General features: G+C 42.5%; 1 protein-coding gene across 1 annotated transcript in view; it reads right to left on the bottom strand.

The window, feature by feature from the left end:
- Nucleotides 1-17,126, bottom strand: part of Slc9a2 (solute carrier family 9 member A2) — an 84,344-nt gene that overhangs the window by 1,756 nt on the left and 65,462 nt on the right. Inside the window, exons 6-11 of the mRNA XM_021161822.2 lie at nucleotides 11,700-11,789; nucleotides 11,171-11,241; nucleotides 5,504-5,665; nucleotides 3,903-3,999; nucleotides 1,831-1,962; nucleotides 1,188-1,278 (exon numbers count right to left, since the gene is read on the bottom strand). Coding sequence (XP_021017481.1) covers nucleotides 1,188-1,278; nucleotides 1,831-1,962; nucleotides 3,903-3,999; nucleotides 5,504-5,665; nucleotides 11,171-11,241; nucleotides 11,700-11,789 — 643 coding nt within the window. The remainder of the gene's footprint in view (nucleotides 1-1,187; nucleotides 1,279-1,830; nucleotides 1,963-3,902; nucleotides 4,000-5,503; nucleotides 5,666-11,170; nucleotides 11,242-11,699; nucleotides 11,790-17,126) is intronic.

The following is a 17,126-nucleotide window of genomic DNA, read 5'->3' as shown; positions in this document are numbered from 1 at the left end:
GGGGGGGAGGGGGTTGGGGAATGGGAAAGTCAGAAATCTCACTCTAACTTCAGCGTCACAAGAGCGTACCCATGCTAATTTTGAAGCACTTACTTTAACTGCTAAATACATTTCCCCACTGACCGTATTTCATCCCCCTCCCCACTTTTATAGTGAGGTTGTAGGTCCAACAGATATTAGCAAGTAAGTATTGGGGCCGAAATTCAGCCTGAGAAACTCTGGCTCTGTCTTCAGCTGCTGCTAGGATCCTCCTAAGAGGGCTCAGCTCTCTCTGACACTGGCAAGCAACCTGACAGAATTTTATGCTACTTAGACTCATCTCTTCATCTGGAATTTCATGTGGATATTTGCGCTCTGTATGCCCAGAGAAGCACCCAAGCGTCAACGTATACTTACTAAGCCCAAGGGAGAAGTTTGAGTAAACGTTAGACCTCCTGTCTGGGGGCTGGAATTTATGGGAAGACCACTGATGGGAACCAGCCCTTGCCTACCAGCTGGCATGACCAGAATTGAATGTTTCTCTCAAAACACAGGCAGGGGTAACAAGACAGACAGTCGCTAACTTGCCCTCTGTTTCCCTGCTTCTTGTTTCTCGACTCTTCCTCCATTCCCACAAGTAACCTCTTCTTAATGAACGCAAACAAACAGAAACAAACAAACAAACAAAAAAACCCAAATCTAAAACAAACAAACAAACAAAATCCAACCAAGCAAAGGTGCTTGCAAAAGGGTCTGAATTGTTGCCTCCCATAAATTAGCAAAACAGAATCCTAATGTAGTGCTGTGGTTTACAGAGAAGAGCTTGTGTGTGTGCATGAGATTACCATCAAACAAGGAGGTTAAATCTATGGTCCACTCCATGAAAATACATTAGAATTAGTGTATGAATGTAAATGCTGTATATCTTTCTATTTACAACTTTGTATTTGATGCTGAACATGTCCACAGTAAAAGGACTTGCCTTTGCTATAATTAAAGGATCATTCAGAAAACCACGGGATTAGATTATTTATACTATGCACAGACATCTGTCCAATAAGGCCGCAGTGCTAACTCAGGACACCCTGTTGTTGCTTGAGCTTCACAAGGGATTGGGTTCATCCTTAACGAAGAAAATGAGACAGTTTTGTTTCATAAGCATCCACAAACAGGCGGGGAGGCGTCTCTCCTCCGGGCAGAATCCTTACCTGCATTTGAAACCTTCTTCTTCTTCTGCAGCTTCTCGGGGAGCTTTGTATTCTTAGGTAAGGATAAATATCGGGACGTTGAAGTGGAAGCCTGTGAAAGAAATAGAAAGTGTTATTCAGATGACAGAAATGCCAGCAACTGTCTGCCGGAAGCTACATCTGTACGACAAAACTAGATTTTAAATATAAAATGGGTGGAGCCATGCAGGCAGGCCTATGGACCCTGTGTATTTGAGATAGGATGATTGGGAGTTCAAAGGCACCCTTGGCTAATTATATAGGGAGTTCAAGGCCAGCCTGGGTTACATAAGATTTTAAGTAAATGAAACAAAAGCAAAAGAAAGTCTATAAAAGGAATAAATTGTTATTTGTCTTCTTTTCTTAAGGTATGTCTCACATTATATTGCCTAGGCTGGCCTCAAACAGTTCTCCTGCTTCAGCCTTTGGGGCTGTTGGGGCTATAGGAGTATGGCTCTATGCATGGTAAAAAGATTTTATTATTTGTTCCATCCCAGGGTAGCTGGGAATTGGCCCTTGGCAGCCATTTAACCAGCAGTGCCAAAGATTCTTCCTGTCAGCTGGTGAGAGGAACAGCTGAGGGCTCTGCCCTTGGAAGTCCTGCGACTCTGGGGGTAGCCGTTACCCTGCGCTCGCGGTTTGAGCTGTTGTCTTTCCTGAGACTTTCCCGAAGACTGTGCCGCCTACGAATCAGGATCTCCTTGGCTTGCCTCTCGCTTGTGTCTGCCGTCAGGTTGTGTCTGTTATAGGACAAGGTCTAAAATGACAAAAAGCACATGGGACATTTTTACCAAAGGATCCATCGGTTCTCCTTGACTTTACATTGTTAAGACAAAACCAAAGTTGAAAGCCAGCGTCTCAAAGTTAACACTCTGATTTTGAAAGAATTACTTCTTTTGTAAGTCAGCGAGAATGTTTTTCTTTACTGAAGGCTGTGGGCTTGGTAAATTAGAAAAAACAATTTAATTCGCAAACACCTTGTGTGTTTTGTAGGTTTCTGCCAGGACTGACAGCAAAACAGACATCACTTTCAAACATGTTCTCGACTGAGCTGAGACTGCAGCCATAAACCTGAGCTGTGCTGACACTTGGTGGCAGCAGCCCTTCTGACTAATTCAGGGCTCTCAGAGTGAGATGCTCTATCACCACCAGCAACTTTCACCTCCAAATGAAGGCCCTCCAGATCCCACATTCAGCATAGTTACGGCTTCAGTTCACTTCCCGATAGAATCGGAATGAACATCTCAACCCGTGTTCTCAAATGACCTGCGGGCCAATAAAAAGGTGGCGAGGTTTAGATTCTACTTCTGTCTCGAGGAGTTTACTACCTAGTTGGACATTTGAGTCTAATAAAACCATAAAAACAAATGCTCAACCAGTCGCACTGCCTGAGCTCTGCGTGTTATCTGATCTATAACAGGGCTGGGATAGCATGGTTCTTGACAGGAACCTAAACCTAGGAGGCTACCGGCCAGATAACAGGAAGCAGGGGCTGGCTCTAAGTATAGATAGTACACCCTGAGCAGGGCAAGGCTTGAGCAGAGAATCTGTTGTTCCATGAGAGTCTGACGTGGGTGGATGGATAGAATCGTGCTGGATAAAGGGGAGCTTGGCAGTAGAGACTCCAAATTATCCTGGAAACAACGTCCATTGTTTCGTTTCATTTTAAACAGAAGGCTGCTGCCCTTGAAAGGGACATAGAGAAAGGGGTGGTAAGGCAAATATGGGTGAAATGGTGATCGCTAAGTCTACAGGTATAGGCTCTGAGGACATGGAGATGATCTCTGCCAGGCTGAGCATGCCTCTGTTTCTTCATCTGTGAAATGGAGACAACAAGAATATTGAGAGGGGCTCAAAGGAGTGAACACAAGCTGTGTGCTAAATAACTCTTGGCAAAGGGCGAAACTCCTGGATTATTGGCATATTGTTAACATATCATTTGCCTATCATTAGAATAGGGTGTTAATGATGGTAGTACTGTAAAAGGAGCTCAGAAGACACAAAGAAATTCTAGCACTTTATGAAGAGTTGATTTATTTGTATGTGTACGCTGTAGCAGTCTTCAGACACACTACAAGAGGGCACCAGATCTCATTACAGATGTTTGTGAGCCACCATGTATGGTTGCTGGGAATTGAACTCAGGACCTCTGGAAAAGCAGTAAGTGCTTTTAACCAGTGAGCCATCTCTCCAGCCCTTTAAGACTCTCTTCTTAAGATAGTATTTTATTATCTCTATATGTCTGTGTCTGTGTCAGGGTATGGGCACTGGATCCCTCTGGAGCTGGAGTTATAGGCAGTTGTGGGTTACCCTGCTTGGGTGCTGGAAATACAGCTGAGGTCTTCTCCAAGGGCTGAGCACCCTCTTTCCTGCTGTGCTATGTATGACCCCAGACCCACATGTGCTTTAATATATAAGAGAAGCAGCTCATCTGTTCACACCTGCTCAGCACATCAGCCTTTGTCTCTAAAACCAAAGCATCAGAAACCCCGGGCCTCTGATACTTCAGCTCAGGTGTCTGGGAGAACTTAGCGAGGCTCCAGAATGGGATTCTGGGAGAACAAGGGGGGAGGGGGGATTTGAGCCCTGTGACACTCACCAGGACAGATATCTACAGAGAAACTCACTCATGGAGCCCAGCTGAAAAGCATGTTTTTAGGCAAAAAATAAGTATTCTGATGTATAAATTTTTCCTACCCGCTGACGGATTTGATAGAGATTCCGTGATAATATCTCTCTAATTTCATCCATTTCGCCTGGCGTGAGCTTCCTTATTTTCTCTTCACGGCAGTCACTGAAAATGGTTAGGGGGGAAAAGTATTTTTCCTTGTGAAGTACTTTAGAATCATTAATTCCAGCTTTAGCGTTATAACATCATCACTTCAGAATAACATATTAGTTTAAAAGGAGCAATTAGGAATTGCTCAGTATTTTCAAACATTCTGAACATTTTTAAAGTATTCAGCTTTACAATAATTAAGTTTCTAAAACTTATCTCAGTAATAAAATCATTCCTGTTAACTTTAACTGTGTATGAGGTTCCAGGCTCAACTATTGCGTCATGCTTCCCCATACCCAATGTCTTGTGTTGTAGCCCAGGCTGGCCTAGAGCTCGCCCTCCTGAGACCTTGTCCCTGGGACCCTGTGATTGCAGGTACATGTTGCCACAGACAGCTTCTCATGTGACTAGTTTTAAAAGACTCACTCACAGCGTTATCTATTCATTATTTCTAGCAGAAAGTTATGCAGACTCATCAGTTCCAATAGAAATTGAATTAGCGCATGTCCAGTTAGAAATCTAACTTAATTTATTAAGTCCCACCCAGGGAGTCTGGATTGAGTTCTTGCAGAGTGACACCCAGGCCTTTATAGTCACTTATACTCCCAAGGGGTCTCCAATGTTCAACCACGGCTGGGAACCACTGCATCCAGAAACCATGTGTGTTTCCCCAAAACTAAGTGCACTGCTGTGAGTACTCACTAAGGAAACAGATGCACTCTGGGTACAGTCATAGGAGCAAATCTAACACACCTTGAGAACAGCCCATTTGACAAGGCTAAGAGAGTTTTAACTCACTTTCAACTGGTACTGAACCTCCCAAAACTAATTTGACAAAGGCACAGACACCCTAAACATGACTGTGATTTTGAACTTTCTATTTCCAGTATAACAAAACACACAGCACAATGTAACATAAACATGACAGGCATAGTATACACCCAGAGCTCTGGCATTTACCCAGAATCTAACTCTGTTTTGAGATCTTAAACCATCACTCTAGGATTTACATCAACAATATTATTATTATACTATACTATACCACTATATTTTATTACATTATATATACACTATATATAATACATATGGCTTATAATATGTAATACTATGTACACTATATATGATAGCATATATATCATATATGATACACATTGCATAATATATACAATATTATACATTATATAGTATATAGTACATACTATATATTACGTGGTATATAGTATATAGTATAAATACATATTTTGTATGTTATATACTATAATGTACATATTATATGTATATATGCTATATATTATTGTGTGTATTATACAATGTATATAATATATGATACATGTTATTATATAGCATTTAAAATTAATATATATTACATTATAGTATATATACCTGTATGCAGCATATACATATGTATATGATAATGGATATAGTATAGTGTTACTATAATACTATTACTATCACACATCTCAAACCCATACCAATGCATACTTATTACATTCGTTTCCCTTGACAAAGTGGTACTCACTTGAGAGATGCAAATGAGGGGACGGTGCTTATCATCCCTGTCTCTGCCATTTCAATGGCATGCTTTATCTCGAGCTTTTTATATAAGGACACGATGCTGGACTTGGGTTGGTTTTCCCGAATCAGAAGCTTCCGAAGGTATTTGTCATCAAACTTCTTAAACCTACAAATAAGTAAACCCAGAGTTTAAATTAATGAATACCTCGTTGAATAAGAAAAGCACTCCAAAGTAAAGAACTAGTCTTACCCTATGTGACTTTTTCTATATGCTTTATGTGTGCACATATATGCACGTATATATAATGTAGCTAACCAGTGTCCAAACTCTGAGTGGAGCTGAGCTCCCTGCCCCTCCCCTGGCCTCCACCAGGTCAAGCTCTTTGACATCCTGTGCAATCTTTCCCTTCCATGACGTGGGATAAAGTTCCCATGTCAAGTTCCTGAGTCCTAGTGGTCTTCACAAATGTGACTCAGGTGATATGATGTCATTAGAGTGGGGTTCCCTCAGTGTGAGTGCCACACTGGTAAGAAGGACATCCTTACACACAGAAGCTCAAGGAGACATGAGCGTGAAGAATCTGAGTGCAGAACCCTCTGCAAGCAAAGGGCAACACCTCTTTCCCTAAAGCCCTCGAGGTGAACAGCCCCTGTTCACATCCTGTGTTTGACTTTATATTCCTCATAAAAGTGAGACAACCCATTTCTGCTGTTTGACCCTTCTATTGTGTACAGCTTCATGATGGCAGCCCCTGCCAACTAACATTCCATACCATTCGGTCAGTGATCACCATCTAAATATATACAAAAGCCTGGTCACTTTTCAGCACCTCTAGTGCAGTCACTATGGTCCCAGATGCTATTGTGCTTTTTTTTTTTCCTCCTGGACTTTGATACTGATTTGGGCACCTACTAGATGTCCCTGCCCCTGGAGTGTATTGTCAGCACAGGAACCAGAGTCTCTGGAAATGCCTTCAGGAGACTAGCTACCACCCACGTGGGGTCCCTCCTACCTCTGCTCCTAGGCACTTGTACTCTGAGGGTCTTTATAGTCATTGTCCCATCTACTAGAAATGCTTTTTTTTAATGTAGCCTTTACGTCTTTCTGTAACATTCAGCCATAGTTATTACAAAGGAACCTCAGCGAGCCAGACCTCTGTGTGCTATGTGTCCAAAGGCAACCACTTCCCCCTGTTCCCACTCCTTTGAACCTCATCTCCCCTCTCCCTGCCCAGATGTATTATTCTACCAGGCAGCTATCATTCTCTAGCAGGGTATGTAGTTGTCTTATTCATCTTACAGTCCATCTCTTGCAGTCAAAGGTAAAATCGGCATTACAGGGATTCTTGTCACCTCTGTACCCTCTATGCAGAGAACTGAGCCAGACATAGTTTAAGCTTGTGCATTATAGACATATCTGTTGGCCCCAGGGCTTTGTTGTATCTAGATCTGCCAAAATCCAACAATAGCTTTCTGTTATAGTCTAGATGACCTTTGCCTATTCCTAGTCACAGTGATCAATACCGTTACTGGTTTGGTGAATTGCCTCCTCCTGACACAATGGCCAAAGAGTCTTTCACTGGTACAATGACCAAAGAGGCTCACCACGGAATCCCAGATCCTGCGTGTCCCCACCACCTTAGGCACACACCATCATGTCTATGAACCAAGGTGAACAGGATATAAATGATGTCTTTAATTTACCTCCACCATGTGAGACAAGCTCTGGCAGGATCAGCTGACTACCTTCCGCCCTGCAGGAGCAAGAACAAGCTCAGCCCAGCCCAGCCCAGCCCACGTGCAGCTTCTAGACTCGCACAGGTTAATAATAAATGACTGCTATTTTGATCAGCTGGCTTTGTGAATGTGGTTATGCAACACCACATGCCAGCGTATAAGTAAAACAATAGGTAATAAATATTTGCTGAGAAAGAAATAGGTATATAACATTGATTCACTGTAGACCCAAAGAGGTTTACTGGCTGGCACACCTGTGCCGTGAGGGAAGCCCACATTCACCCACATTCTTGGCACTGCTCCTTTGTTCTGAGTGCTGGAGGGCTCTGAATAATTAAGGAGCCACCCTGAATGTGCTGTGCTAGTGGCCCATTACTATTAGAGGGCTGGGCCTACTCTTTCCGATGTTTATTTTGAATTTCGTGCCAGGCTCACCTAGCCAGGATTCTTCGCAGTAATACAAGGCCTCTAGCACTTCTCATATGACTATGATTGCTTTAGATTTTTAGCAGAGATAAACTAAAGGGAGAGTGACAGAGATGGGACTGGCAGCTGCTCTCTCCCACACGAGGAGTGCCTGTTTTCTTATTGCTTTCTCCCTGGCCCGTTCTGTCAAGCTCCACACGGGTGTTGCCTTTCATATCACCAGAGCAATGTCACCACTGTGTCACCTTCCATTCTGTTCTCAGCTCATCAAATCAAGCACCTCAGGAATTCTCTTCTAGGGCCAATGAGGTGCTGTGACACCGAGGCTTTGGAATAAAGGAAAGATACTCAACACACTCAAATCACAACTTCTTTTTGTATGTTCCTTTTTGGTGGTGTCCATGGCTCTGTACACACCTGAGAGGGGATTCATAATTGATATGTAAACAACTTGTGTCAGCACCCACTGTTCCAGATCCACTTTCCCAATGATTGTGCAGGTGACAATCACGAAACTGTTTTGAAGTTTGTGTGGGAATTTAACATGGGGTTGTAAAATGCTGTGAATTAACCAAAACTTTTTGTTGCTGATGAACAGCATCACGGAAAAGCAACATTTGCTCCCAGAGACAAGCCAGACATGTCAGCACTCCTCTTGTTCATGCTCACAGTCCAGCTATGGATTCCTTGAAAGGCCTGCCTGAAAGACGTTTGTGGACCTCAGAGACACATGGATTTCCTCTGACCTTCGCCTGGGTTCCCCTTCAAACCCACATGATCTCAGCCTCACCACCCCCTTCTTGGCACTGGTTGGGTTTTTGCTGCTGCTGCTGCTGCTGCTGTTGTTATTTTGACACAAATTAATGCTGTCTGGGAAGAAGGAACGCCAATTGAGAAAGTGCTTTCATAAGACTGTCATTTTCCTGATTATTGATCAATGGAGCAGAACACTGTCAACTGTGTGGGTTGTGTCACTCCTAGACATGTGCTACTGGGTGGTAGAGAAAAGCAGGCTGAGCTAGGGACAAGGCAGGGAACAATGCTTCTCCAAGGTCTCTCCCTGTTCGTGCCCTGAGCTCCTGCCTTGAGCTCCTGGCCTGACTCCCTCCTTATAGTTCACTGAAGCTGTTAGATGAATGAATCCCTTTCCTCCACAGGTTGCTTTGGGGCCTGGTCTCCATCACAGCAATAGGAAGCCAAATAGGATGTCACCTCTTGTTCCCACATGTGCCCAGGGGCTGCTGATCTAGTGAGTGCCTACACATGTCTGTATTCTCTGTCTTTGGATGCACAAGGACGGGAGGAAAATGAAACCTCCCAGTCTTCGCGATTGAATGGAAACTCGCCAGTCTGCAGTATGCCTCTCCCTCAGCTCACCATGTGGAGAGACTGCTGCTAGGAGTCTATAGAGCAACAAAGGTGACAGACAGACTTGAGAGGGAGAAGATAAAACAACAGGGAAAGAGAAGAAAGTCTGTCGTATTGATTTGCACATAATTCCTAGACTGGACAAAAGAGTTGAAGAGGGAACAAGGCTAACTTTAATCCACCTCTAGGAAAAAAGAATGCTTCCCGAGAGAAATGGCAGTTTGTCCAGAGTTTTACAGCTTCATTACCTTGTGGTCCCAGGTGGTTAACAGGGTACTTTGCCTGTACGAAATCATCTCTCCTTAGTTTATGAAATAAGACTAAGCTCAGGGGACCTTCTAACGTTCATGAACATGAACAATGCTTTAAGCTTTGTAATTGCTCTGACACTAATGTCTTTGTAACTCAATGCATTCCTGAAGGCTTGCTCTCTCCCATATCTCCACTTCCAATCACACACACATGCACACAACACACACACACAAACACACACACACACACACTTGCAACCCCTCCACATACACCTGTTTACTATATAATTCCTTTGTTTTCTGTTTTATAAAATTTGATGCCCTGACATATATAATTATATATAGCCCAATACCGTACTATGTTGTGTGAGCAAAGAGAAGCATGCAAATTCTTCCACCTTAAATACATAGATCAGTTAATGGCCAAGTTTATATCAATAAGTGAGTAGTGGAGTAAAATTTCTGTGAGTCAGTTAAAGAGGAAAAGCAAGAGGAAATATCTCAATATGGTCTAGAATGTCTCTCTCTGACTTAATGTTCTAGCTTAAATGCTGCTTTTTTTCTCTCTCTTGAGATGTCTGGCCTAGCCAGCAATATGTGCACAAATGCTCATAGATCACCTTGTACAAAAAGGGGCCTGCTGGTAGCATTAGTCACATTGCCAGCATGGCTGTTTCTGTTACCCACCATGGGCTCCCATTTGATGATGAAGGATGGCTCCTGGGCCCCATGTTTCAAATGCAGCTGTCAGAATCCCTTCATTTCTCAATCTATTGCTCTATCTAGTCAACTGGTCCCACCTCAATTTATAACCACCAGCAAGACAGGTACTAAATTGTATCTGACCACCACAGAGCCTTTATGATAACAATAAATCCAGGCTGGACAGTGGTGGCACATGCTTTTAATCCCAGCACTTGGGAGGCAGAGGCAGGTGGATCTCTGTGAGTTCAAGGCCAGCTCGGTCTACAGAGCAAGTTCCAAGACAGCAAGGGCTACACAAAAAAAGCCTGTCTCAAAAACAAAACAAAACAAAATCAAAATCAAACCAAACTACAACAAAAGAAGTATCTGTATGTGTGTTTATGTGCGTGTGTGTTTCTGTTGGTGCGTGTGTGTGTGTGTGTGTGTGTGTGTGTGTGTGCGTGTGTGCTTTCTATAAAAGGTACACCTATACATTCAGGTACATGAATCCCTCAATGTAAGCTCATGATTTTTTCTTCTTTTGGTTTACTGTTATCCCCTGGTGCTGTGAATCTCTGCCTGGCAGAAAAGACAGTATTTGACTCATTGACTGGAGCTCTTGGTTCCTCTGCAGTGAGGAATGGCATGGAAAAGCTATTTGACTGCTTCTGAGGATCCTGGCTAATGATGGCAGAGGATGTCCTGTCTTAAGATGATCTTTCTTCCATCTTGTCCCTGGAATAGATGACATTGAAGGTGTAATTCTGTCTCCAAGGTGAGTATGGAGGCCATGCCCAGTTAATGGGAACATGAAGTGGCATTCTCATCTGCTAAGCCAGGGTCTCCTGTTTCATGTTATTCACATAGGGAAATAAGCTCCTGCCTCATGTATAGCAATTTTATAACTCTGCTGTAGCGAAGATGTTGTTACAATAGTTGGCACAGTCACTAAGTAGCCTAGGCTGCCCTTGAGTTCATGTGGAACCTCCTGCCTTAGACTCTAGGGTTCTGGGATCACAAGCATGTCTCATTATGCCCGTCTATAGCTAAGAGTAACCATAAAAGGACACACAGTAGCACAGCAGGGGATCCCCAGGGTGAAAAACAGTACAACTACATGTATTATGTTTCCAGTAGTGACCTGTATATTTTGTTTCCAATAGTGACCAAGAGCCACTTTGATAGAACATTGCTTGGCCTCTTACTTGTCTCTCCAGAAGTTGTGACCCCAGTGTCCACACACATCTTCAATCCCAGTCTTCACATGATCAAAAAACTACAAGAGAAGGAAATACAGGCTAATCATTGGCTTTTTCTTACAAGTGGTCCTTTTAATTCCACTGACACAACACCGAACTCCAGGGACACACACAGTTGGTTGTGCTGGAAGCAGTCAGCTAACCATTTATCTTCAATTCCTAAGGAAATATTTTCATTACTTTGATCATCCTATTTTTTTATCATCTTTTTCAAAATGACAAGAAATAGCTCATAGAAACATTTTCAGGTTGAAGGTTTTCTTTTCTCTCTGCTGGTTCAGGACTTTAGCTGGCTTCGATTGGATATCATGGGGTTATGAAGAGTTTACCTCCCATCACAGACCTTCCTGAGGCCTCCCCCATCCCCTTGAGCCTTCTCCTCTTCCCTTTCCTTTCCAGCAGTGCACAATAGCAAGGGGGTTTCTCTCATTACTACACAATTTCTTTATTAAGCTGATCCCTGGTCAACACCTACCCGACAGTGGATCTCTTCACTGACAGCTTGCTGCTTCTTATTGGATCTCTTAACATCAAGAAATTCCACCAGTGGCCGGATGGTTATTCCCTACATGAAAATATGTACATAAGTAAAGGTTTTTCTCATAAGCAAAAGGCTGAACCATAGTTTATCATCTCAAAAGAATCACCGACCACCAACAAAAGCTAGACTGTTGCTAAGGGTTAAAATAGTACATGCAAAATTTTGTTATTCTTATTTTTCTTTTCCACAGATATCTGATTTTCATAAGACCATTCCAACATAAACCAGATGCCAGAAATGGAAAGTATTGGAAGATAACTGTAAGAAATAATGAAGATCTGAGGACCTGGCTACTTGCTGTGTTATTCAGAGGAAACTCTCCAGTGACTTTTCCATTTGCTCATACTACAGAGACAATTTTCCCTAAGCTGCTTCTGTGTGCCTGTCATGGGCCTTGGGCATGAGAACACGAAGATAGACAGCAAAGGTCCGCCGTTCCAGGACTGTATCTAAAAGAAGGTCATCTCTATCCCAACACAGTCACAAAGAAGTCCAAAGGAGTGACAACCAGACTCATGGAGAGCTCCAAGGAAGCTTCAAACTGAGCAAGTGCTCAGCAAGAATCCTGAAAGGTGCTGGCATCACCTCTTGGCAGAGACTACAGGAGAGCCCCTGAGCAGCAGTGGGAAACATTGCAAGGGCGAGCTCCGCACACTCAGGGCTCACCCTGAGAAAATGACAAATCCGGAGTAAAGTAGGGGAATAAAGGAAACTCCATATGTGGAACAAAGATCTATGTACAGTTCCACAGTCAACACCTCGCTCCATAATGAACCATTAAACGCATCTTCATTAGAGGCACGGAGAGCAGAGGGCACTGGGTTCTGCTGTCAGGCACAGATTCACAGGTTGCACTCCAAACAGAGACAAGAGAAAAGGCAGGAAGTGCTGACAACAAAGTGGCAAGAATACCTTGCTGATGGACAGTTTGTATCTTTGATCTAAAGTTTAGGAGATCCCTTCCCTATGGAAACAGCAAGAAAAGTGACTAGAAGAAAATCAACACACATGGTCCAACCCTTAAAAAGTATAAACAATAATCACATAAACAGCAATGTTTATTTTAGGATGTATTACATCATATTATTGCTACAGGGTATGCTTGTGTAACTAATATATACTACTATATAATATGGCATATACACTGGGAGAAACTATGTACACATAGATACATTCTATGTTTTTATATTCATATATACAAAGCCTTATGACAATTGCATAAAACCCCTATAATGGAGAATGGCAAAATTTAACTGAAGAATATTAGAAAGATTTGAAATCTAAAAATACATTTAAAGCTTTAAATTGGATGAATAGACTATAATGACATCTTTTCCTAACCAATGACTACACACAACACAACATGATAATGTAATATTCAGATGTGAAACAGGCCTTGGGCAATCTAAATAACCTACAAGAGAAAAGGTGACCAGAATTATTTTTTCAAAAATGAAAATAAAGGGGAATTTGTAGACACAAAACAATCTATCAGATAGGACACATATATGGTGTGAAATTGGCACCAAAAGAAGCAGGAGAGGTGCTGTGTGGAAAGAGCACCAGGTTCTTGCTTGGGGATACATAGCACGAAAGCTGCATGTGTGAGATGGATTGTTTTCTTGGTGAGGGGGGCAGCTATGTTGAAGTATATTGTATGCTACTTGATTTCCATCTCACTTTTCACCTGTATTTAGATGTTGAGTTGAGACAAGCCCATGGTAGCTTGGAACTCACTATGTAACCTGGGCTAGCTTTTACATTGTTATCAATCTTCCTGCCTCAGCCTCTCAATTGCTAAAATTGCGGTTGTGAAAACTCTTAGCTTGCTTTAGCCTTTTGAAATTGTTCTGACAGAAATCGAGGGAATGCCCAACCAATGACTGGTCTAGTTTGAGGACCATGCTGTGAGAGGGAGTCCACCTCTGACACTGTAAATGATACTCTGCTGTACATGCAGATAGGAGCCTATCTGCAGAACTGTCATCTGAGAGGCTTCACCCAGTAACTGATGGAAACAGATGCAGAGACCCAGAGCAAATATTAGATGGAGTTTGGAGGGAGTCCTACAGAAGATGGGGGTAGGAAGGACTGTAGGAGCCAGAGGGGTCAAGGACACAAATAGAAAACCCACAAAACCAACTAACTTGAGCCCATAGGAGCTCACAGAGCCTGAACCACCAACCAAATATCATGCATGAAACTGACCTAGGCCCTCTAAACATATGCAACAGTTGTATAGCTTGATCTTCATGTGGGATTCCTAACAGGAACAGGGGCTGTCTGACTTTGTTACCTGCCTTTGTTTGTTGCTGTTGTTGTTGTTAGTTTCCCTCTAACTGGGCTGCCTTGTCTAGCCTCAAAAGGAGAAGATGCTCCTAGTCTTATTGCAACTTGACATGCCAAGGCTGGTGAATATTCACGAGAAGCCTTCTCTTTTCTGAAGAAAAAGGAAGGAGGAATGGATAGGAGGAGGGGAAGGGGGAATAGTTGGGAGGAGATGAGGGAGAGGAGGCTGCTATCAAGATGTAAAGTAAATATATACATTTATTAATTAAAAAAGAATGGTTTTGATTACATAATACCTCTATGTGCACACAAAGTTTTGTTTCAAAGTTTTGTTCTGTCGATCCAGTGGAAGCATTTTTCTAGTATGTTTCTTTCTTTCCTTTTTTTCTTAACCTTCTTAAGTGAAAACCAATTCCAACTAAATTTGGTATGAGACATCTCTTATGTCATATTTACATTTCAGTCTGCCACTTGGAAATCACACAGGTGCTAATAACAGTTTCCCAATCAACACGTTCTAGAATTTTTAACATATGCAAAACAAATGAAACACAATTGTGATTTTCAGAGATGGTGACCTCACTGAGTTTCATGTCCCATTGATCTTCTGTATGCTAGGAGCTCCAGATTAAAACAAGAAATCCAGTGTAATTCTCAACCTTGAAAATGTCTAGCCTATTCTGAAGACATAAATTGCTATTACACACGTTCCTTCCCCCTTTCAGCATTTATTCAGTAAGTTAAAGGGAAAATCCTGTATTTGGAATCACGGTATATGAAAGTCAGAATGGGTATCTCCAATCCTGATGTTGATGCCAACTGGCTAGGCAGACTGAAAGTCAATGAACCTAATGAGTAAATCACATTGACCAAATTCAGGAAGGGAGTGTGGAAACCCAGATCAGCTCAAGTTGGTAAAAGTATAACGCATTTAAGTTCACAATTAATAACTGAAAGATTGTTCATCTAATTAAAATCACATTCCTTTAAGTACATGTTTATCTCTGGGAACTGCTTTCAGCTGGATCATGCCGAATAGAAATCACTCGTGAGACACTGATCCGTTCCTCTCCCTCTCTCTTGTCCTTTCTTGGGCATCTAGCTGGAAGAAGAGCATGTGGCCTGTGTGCATGCCTTGTCTGACCAATCAGGATATTTAATTACGTGAGCCAAAGGCTCTGGTTTGGAAGGACAGAGAGACGATACCTCTGATGGGACACCTATTTTATCCCTTTGGAAAATTTCTAATTTAGGTTACACAGGAAGCTGTTGGCTAGAACTTCTAAGAATAAGATAGCTTGTTACTATCTGTGGAGGATGAAAAAGTTAAAATGTAATCCAGAGTCTTGCAACAAATTATGGGGGAAAAAATCTCTTTGCAAAGTGCAAAGAAATCCTCACCTGTCACTCAAGTTTGGCATAACAAATACAGCACCACAGAGTCCTCCTCAGAGTCATCTAACAGGAAGGATAGAGAATTACTGGGAGTAACAGTCCTACCTTTTTCTATATCTGCTTCAAGCCACCAATGAGAGAAAAGCAGAGAAAACCTAACCTGTTGTTTGGTTAAAATAAGCATTCTTTTTTTTTTTTGGTTTTTCAAGACAGGGTTTCTCTGTGTAGCCCTGACTGTCCTGGAACTCACCTTGTAGACCAGGCTGAACTCAGAAATCCGCCTGCCTCTGCCTCCCAAATGCTGGGATTATAGGCGTGTGCCACCACCGCCCAGCAAAATAAGCATTCTTTTGGTCCATTTGCAGGGAAAAAAATAAGTTCTTATTTGTGGAATTAATACTGACAAAGATGGGCTTCTAATATTTCCATGCTGAGTTAGCAAGGATTTCCCTTGAAGACTCAAAAAAAAAATGTATGTATAAAAACTATCACTGTTTGCCTGGGGTGATGGCTCAGTGGGTAATAATTCCTACTACACAAGCATAAAGAGCTGAATTCAGATCCTCAGACCCCATGGAAACAGTCAGGCATAGCCACATACATCAATAATAAGGCTGTGCTTGCTGGCCTCCAGCTTACCCCAAAACAATAGGAGTTTCAGGTTCAGTATGAGACCAGAAGCTGTTTCAAGTTCAAGTGACTAAGGCACTGTGAGTAATATACGGGTATACCAGAAGTCTGTCTTTGGACTCTGTAAGCACACTGAAAGAAACACTTTCTACAATCAAATGTGCGGCTGAAGCTCTCATCTTACAAAAACTGGAAGGAGAGTCACATTTGTCAAGCCTTTCATCCTCTCTTGGCAGATCGTTGCCCTTAGTGTCTCTCTTTTGGATCTGGTTAGTCCCAGGGTCACCCTCATCTTAGTGCTCCTGTCAGCACGGGCACTCCTCATTCAGGATGCTGTTGCTTTTTCCTAAGGTCATGGACTGCTCTCTGCAGACTCTTTCCCACTTGGCTTCTGCCTCCCCACCCCCACACTTCATTCCTCACCAGCCACTGTGTTCACTCTCCTGGGATTATCCAGCTTCCTCAACAATTTATCAATTAATGTTGGGTGTCTAGGCTCTGCCCTCAGAACACTCTTCCTCTTCCTCTTCCTCTTCCTCTTCTTCTTCCTCCCCGTCCCCTTTTCTTCCTCCTCTTCTTCCTCTTCTTCCTCTTCTTCCTCTTCTTTCTCCCCTTCCCCTTCTTCTTCCTCTTCCTCCTATTTCTCCCCCATCTCATTCTTTAAAAGGTGTCTATTTCAGACAACTCCTCAGTTGGGGTCTCCCATCTCGAAAGCCTCTATCATGAATTCCAGATCACAAATCCTACATAGCTATGAAGAAATTATTCCCCTCCCAGCCCCCACTGCACAGACCCAACAATCCTCTAGTTGTTCATCACTAAATTAACTCTGATTACTCAGTTTAAAACACTGAGCAATAAATTTCACAGTTCTCTTCACATCCTAAGCTGTTTCCATAGAATTTCCTTCCTTCCTTCCTTCCTTCCTTCCTTCCTTCCTTCCTTCCTTCCTTTCTTTCTTCCTTCCTTCCTTCCTTCCTTCCTTCCTTTCTTTCTTTCTTTCTTTCTTTCTTTCTTTCTTTCTCTCTCTCTCTTCCTCTCTTTCTT

Source organism: Mus caroli, chromosome 1 (genome assembly GCF_900094665.2).
Source record: "Mus caroli chromosome 1, CAROLI_EIJ_v1.1, whole genome shotgun sequence".
In the NCBI taxonomy this organism is placed as follows: Eukaryota; Metazoa; Chordata; class Mammalia; order Rodentia; family Muridae; genus Mus; species Mus caroli.
This window is presented reverse-complemented; position numbering and strand designations above follow the sequence as displayed.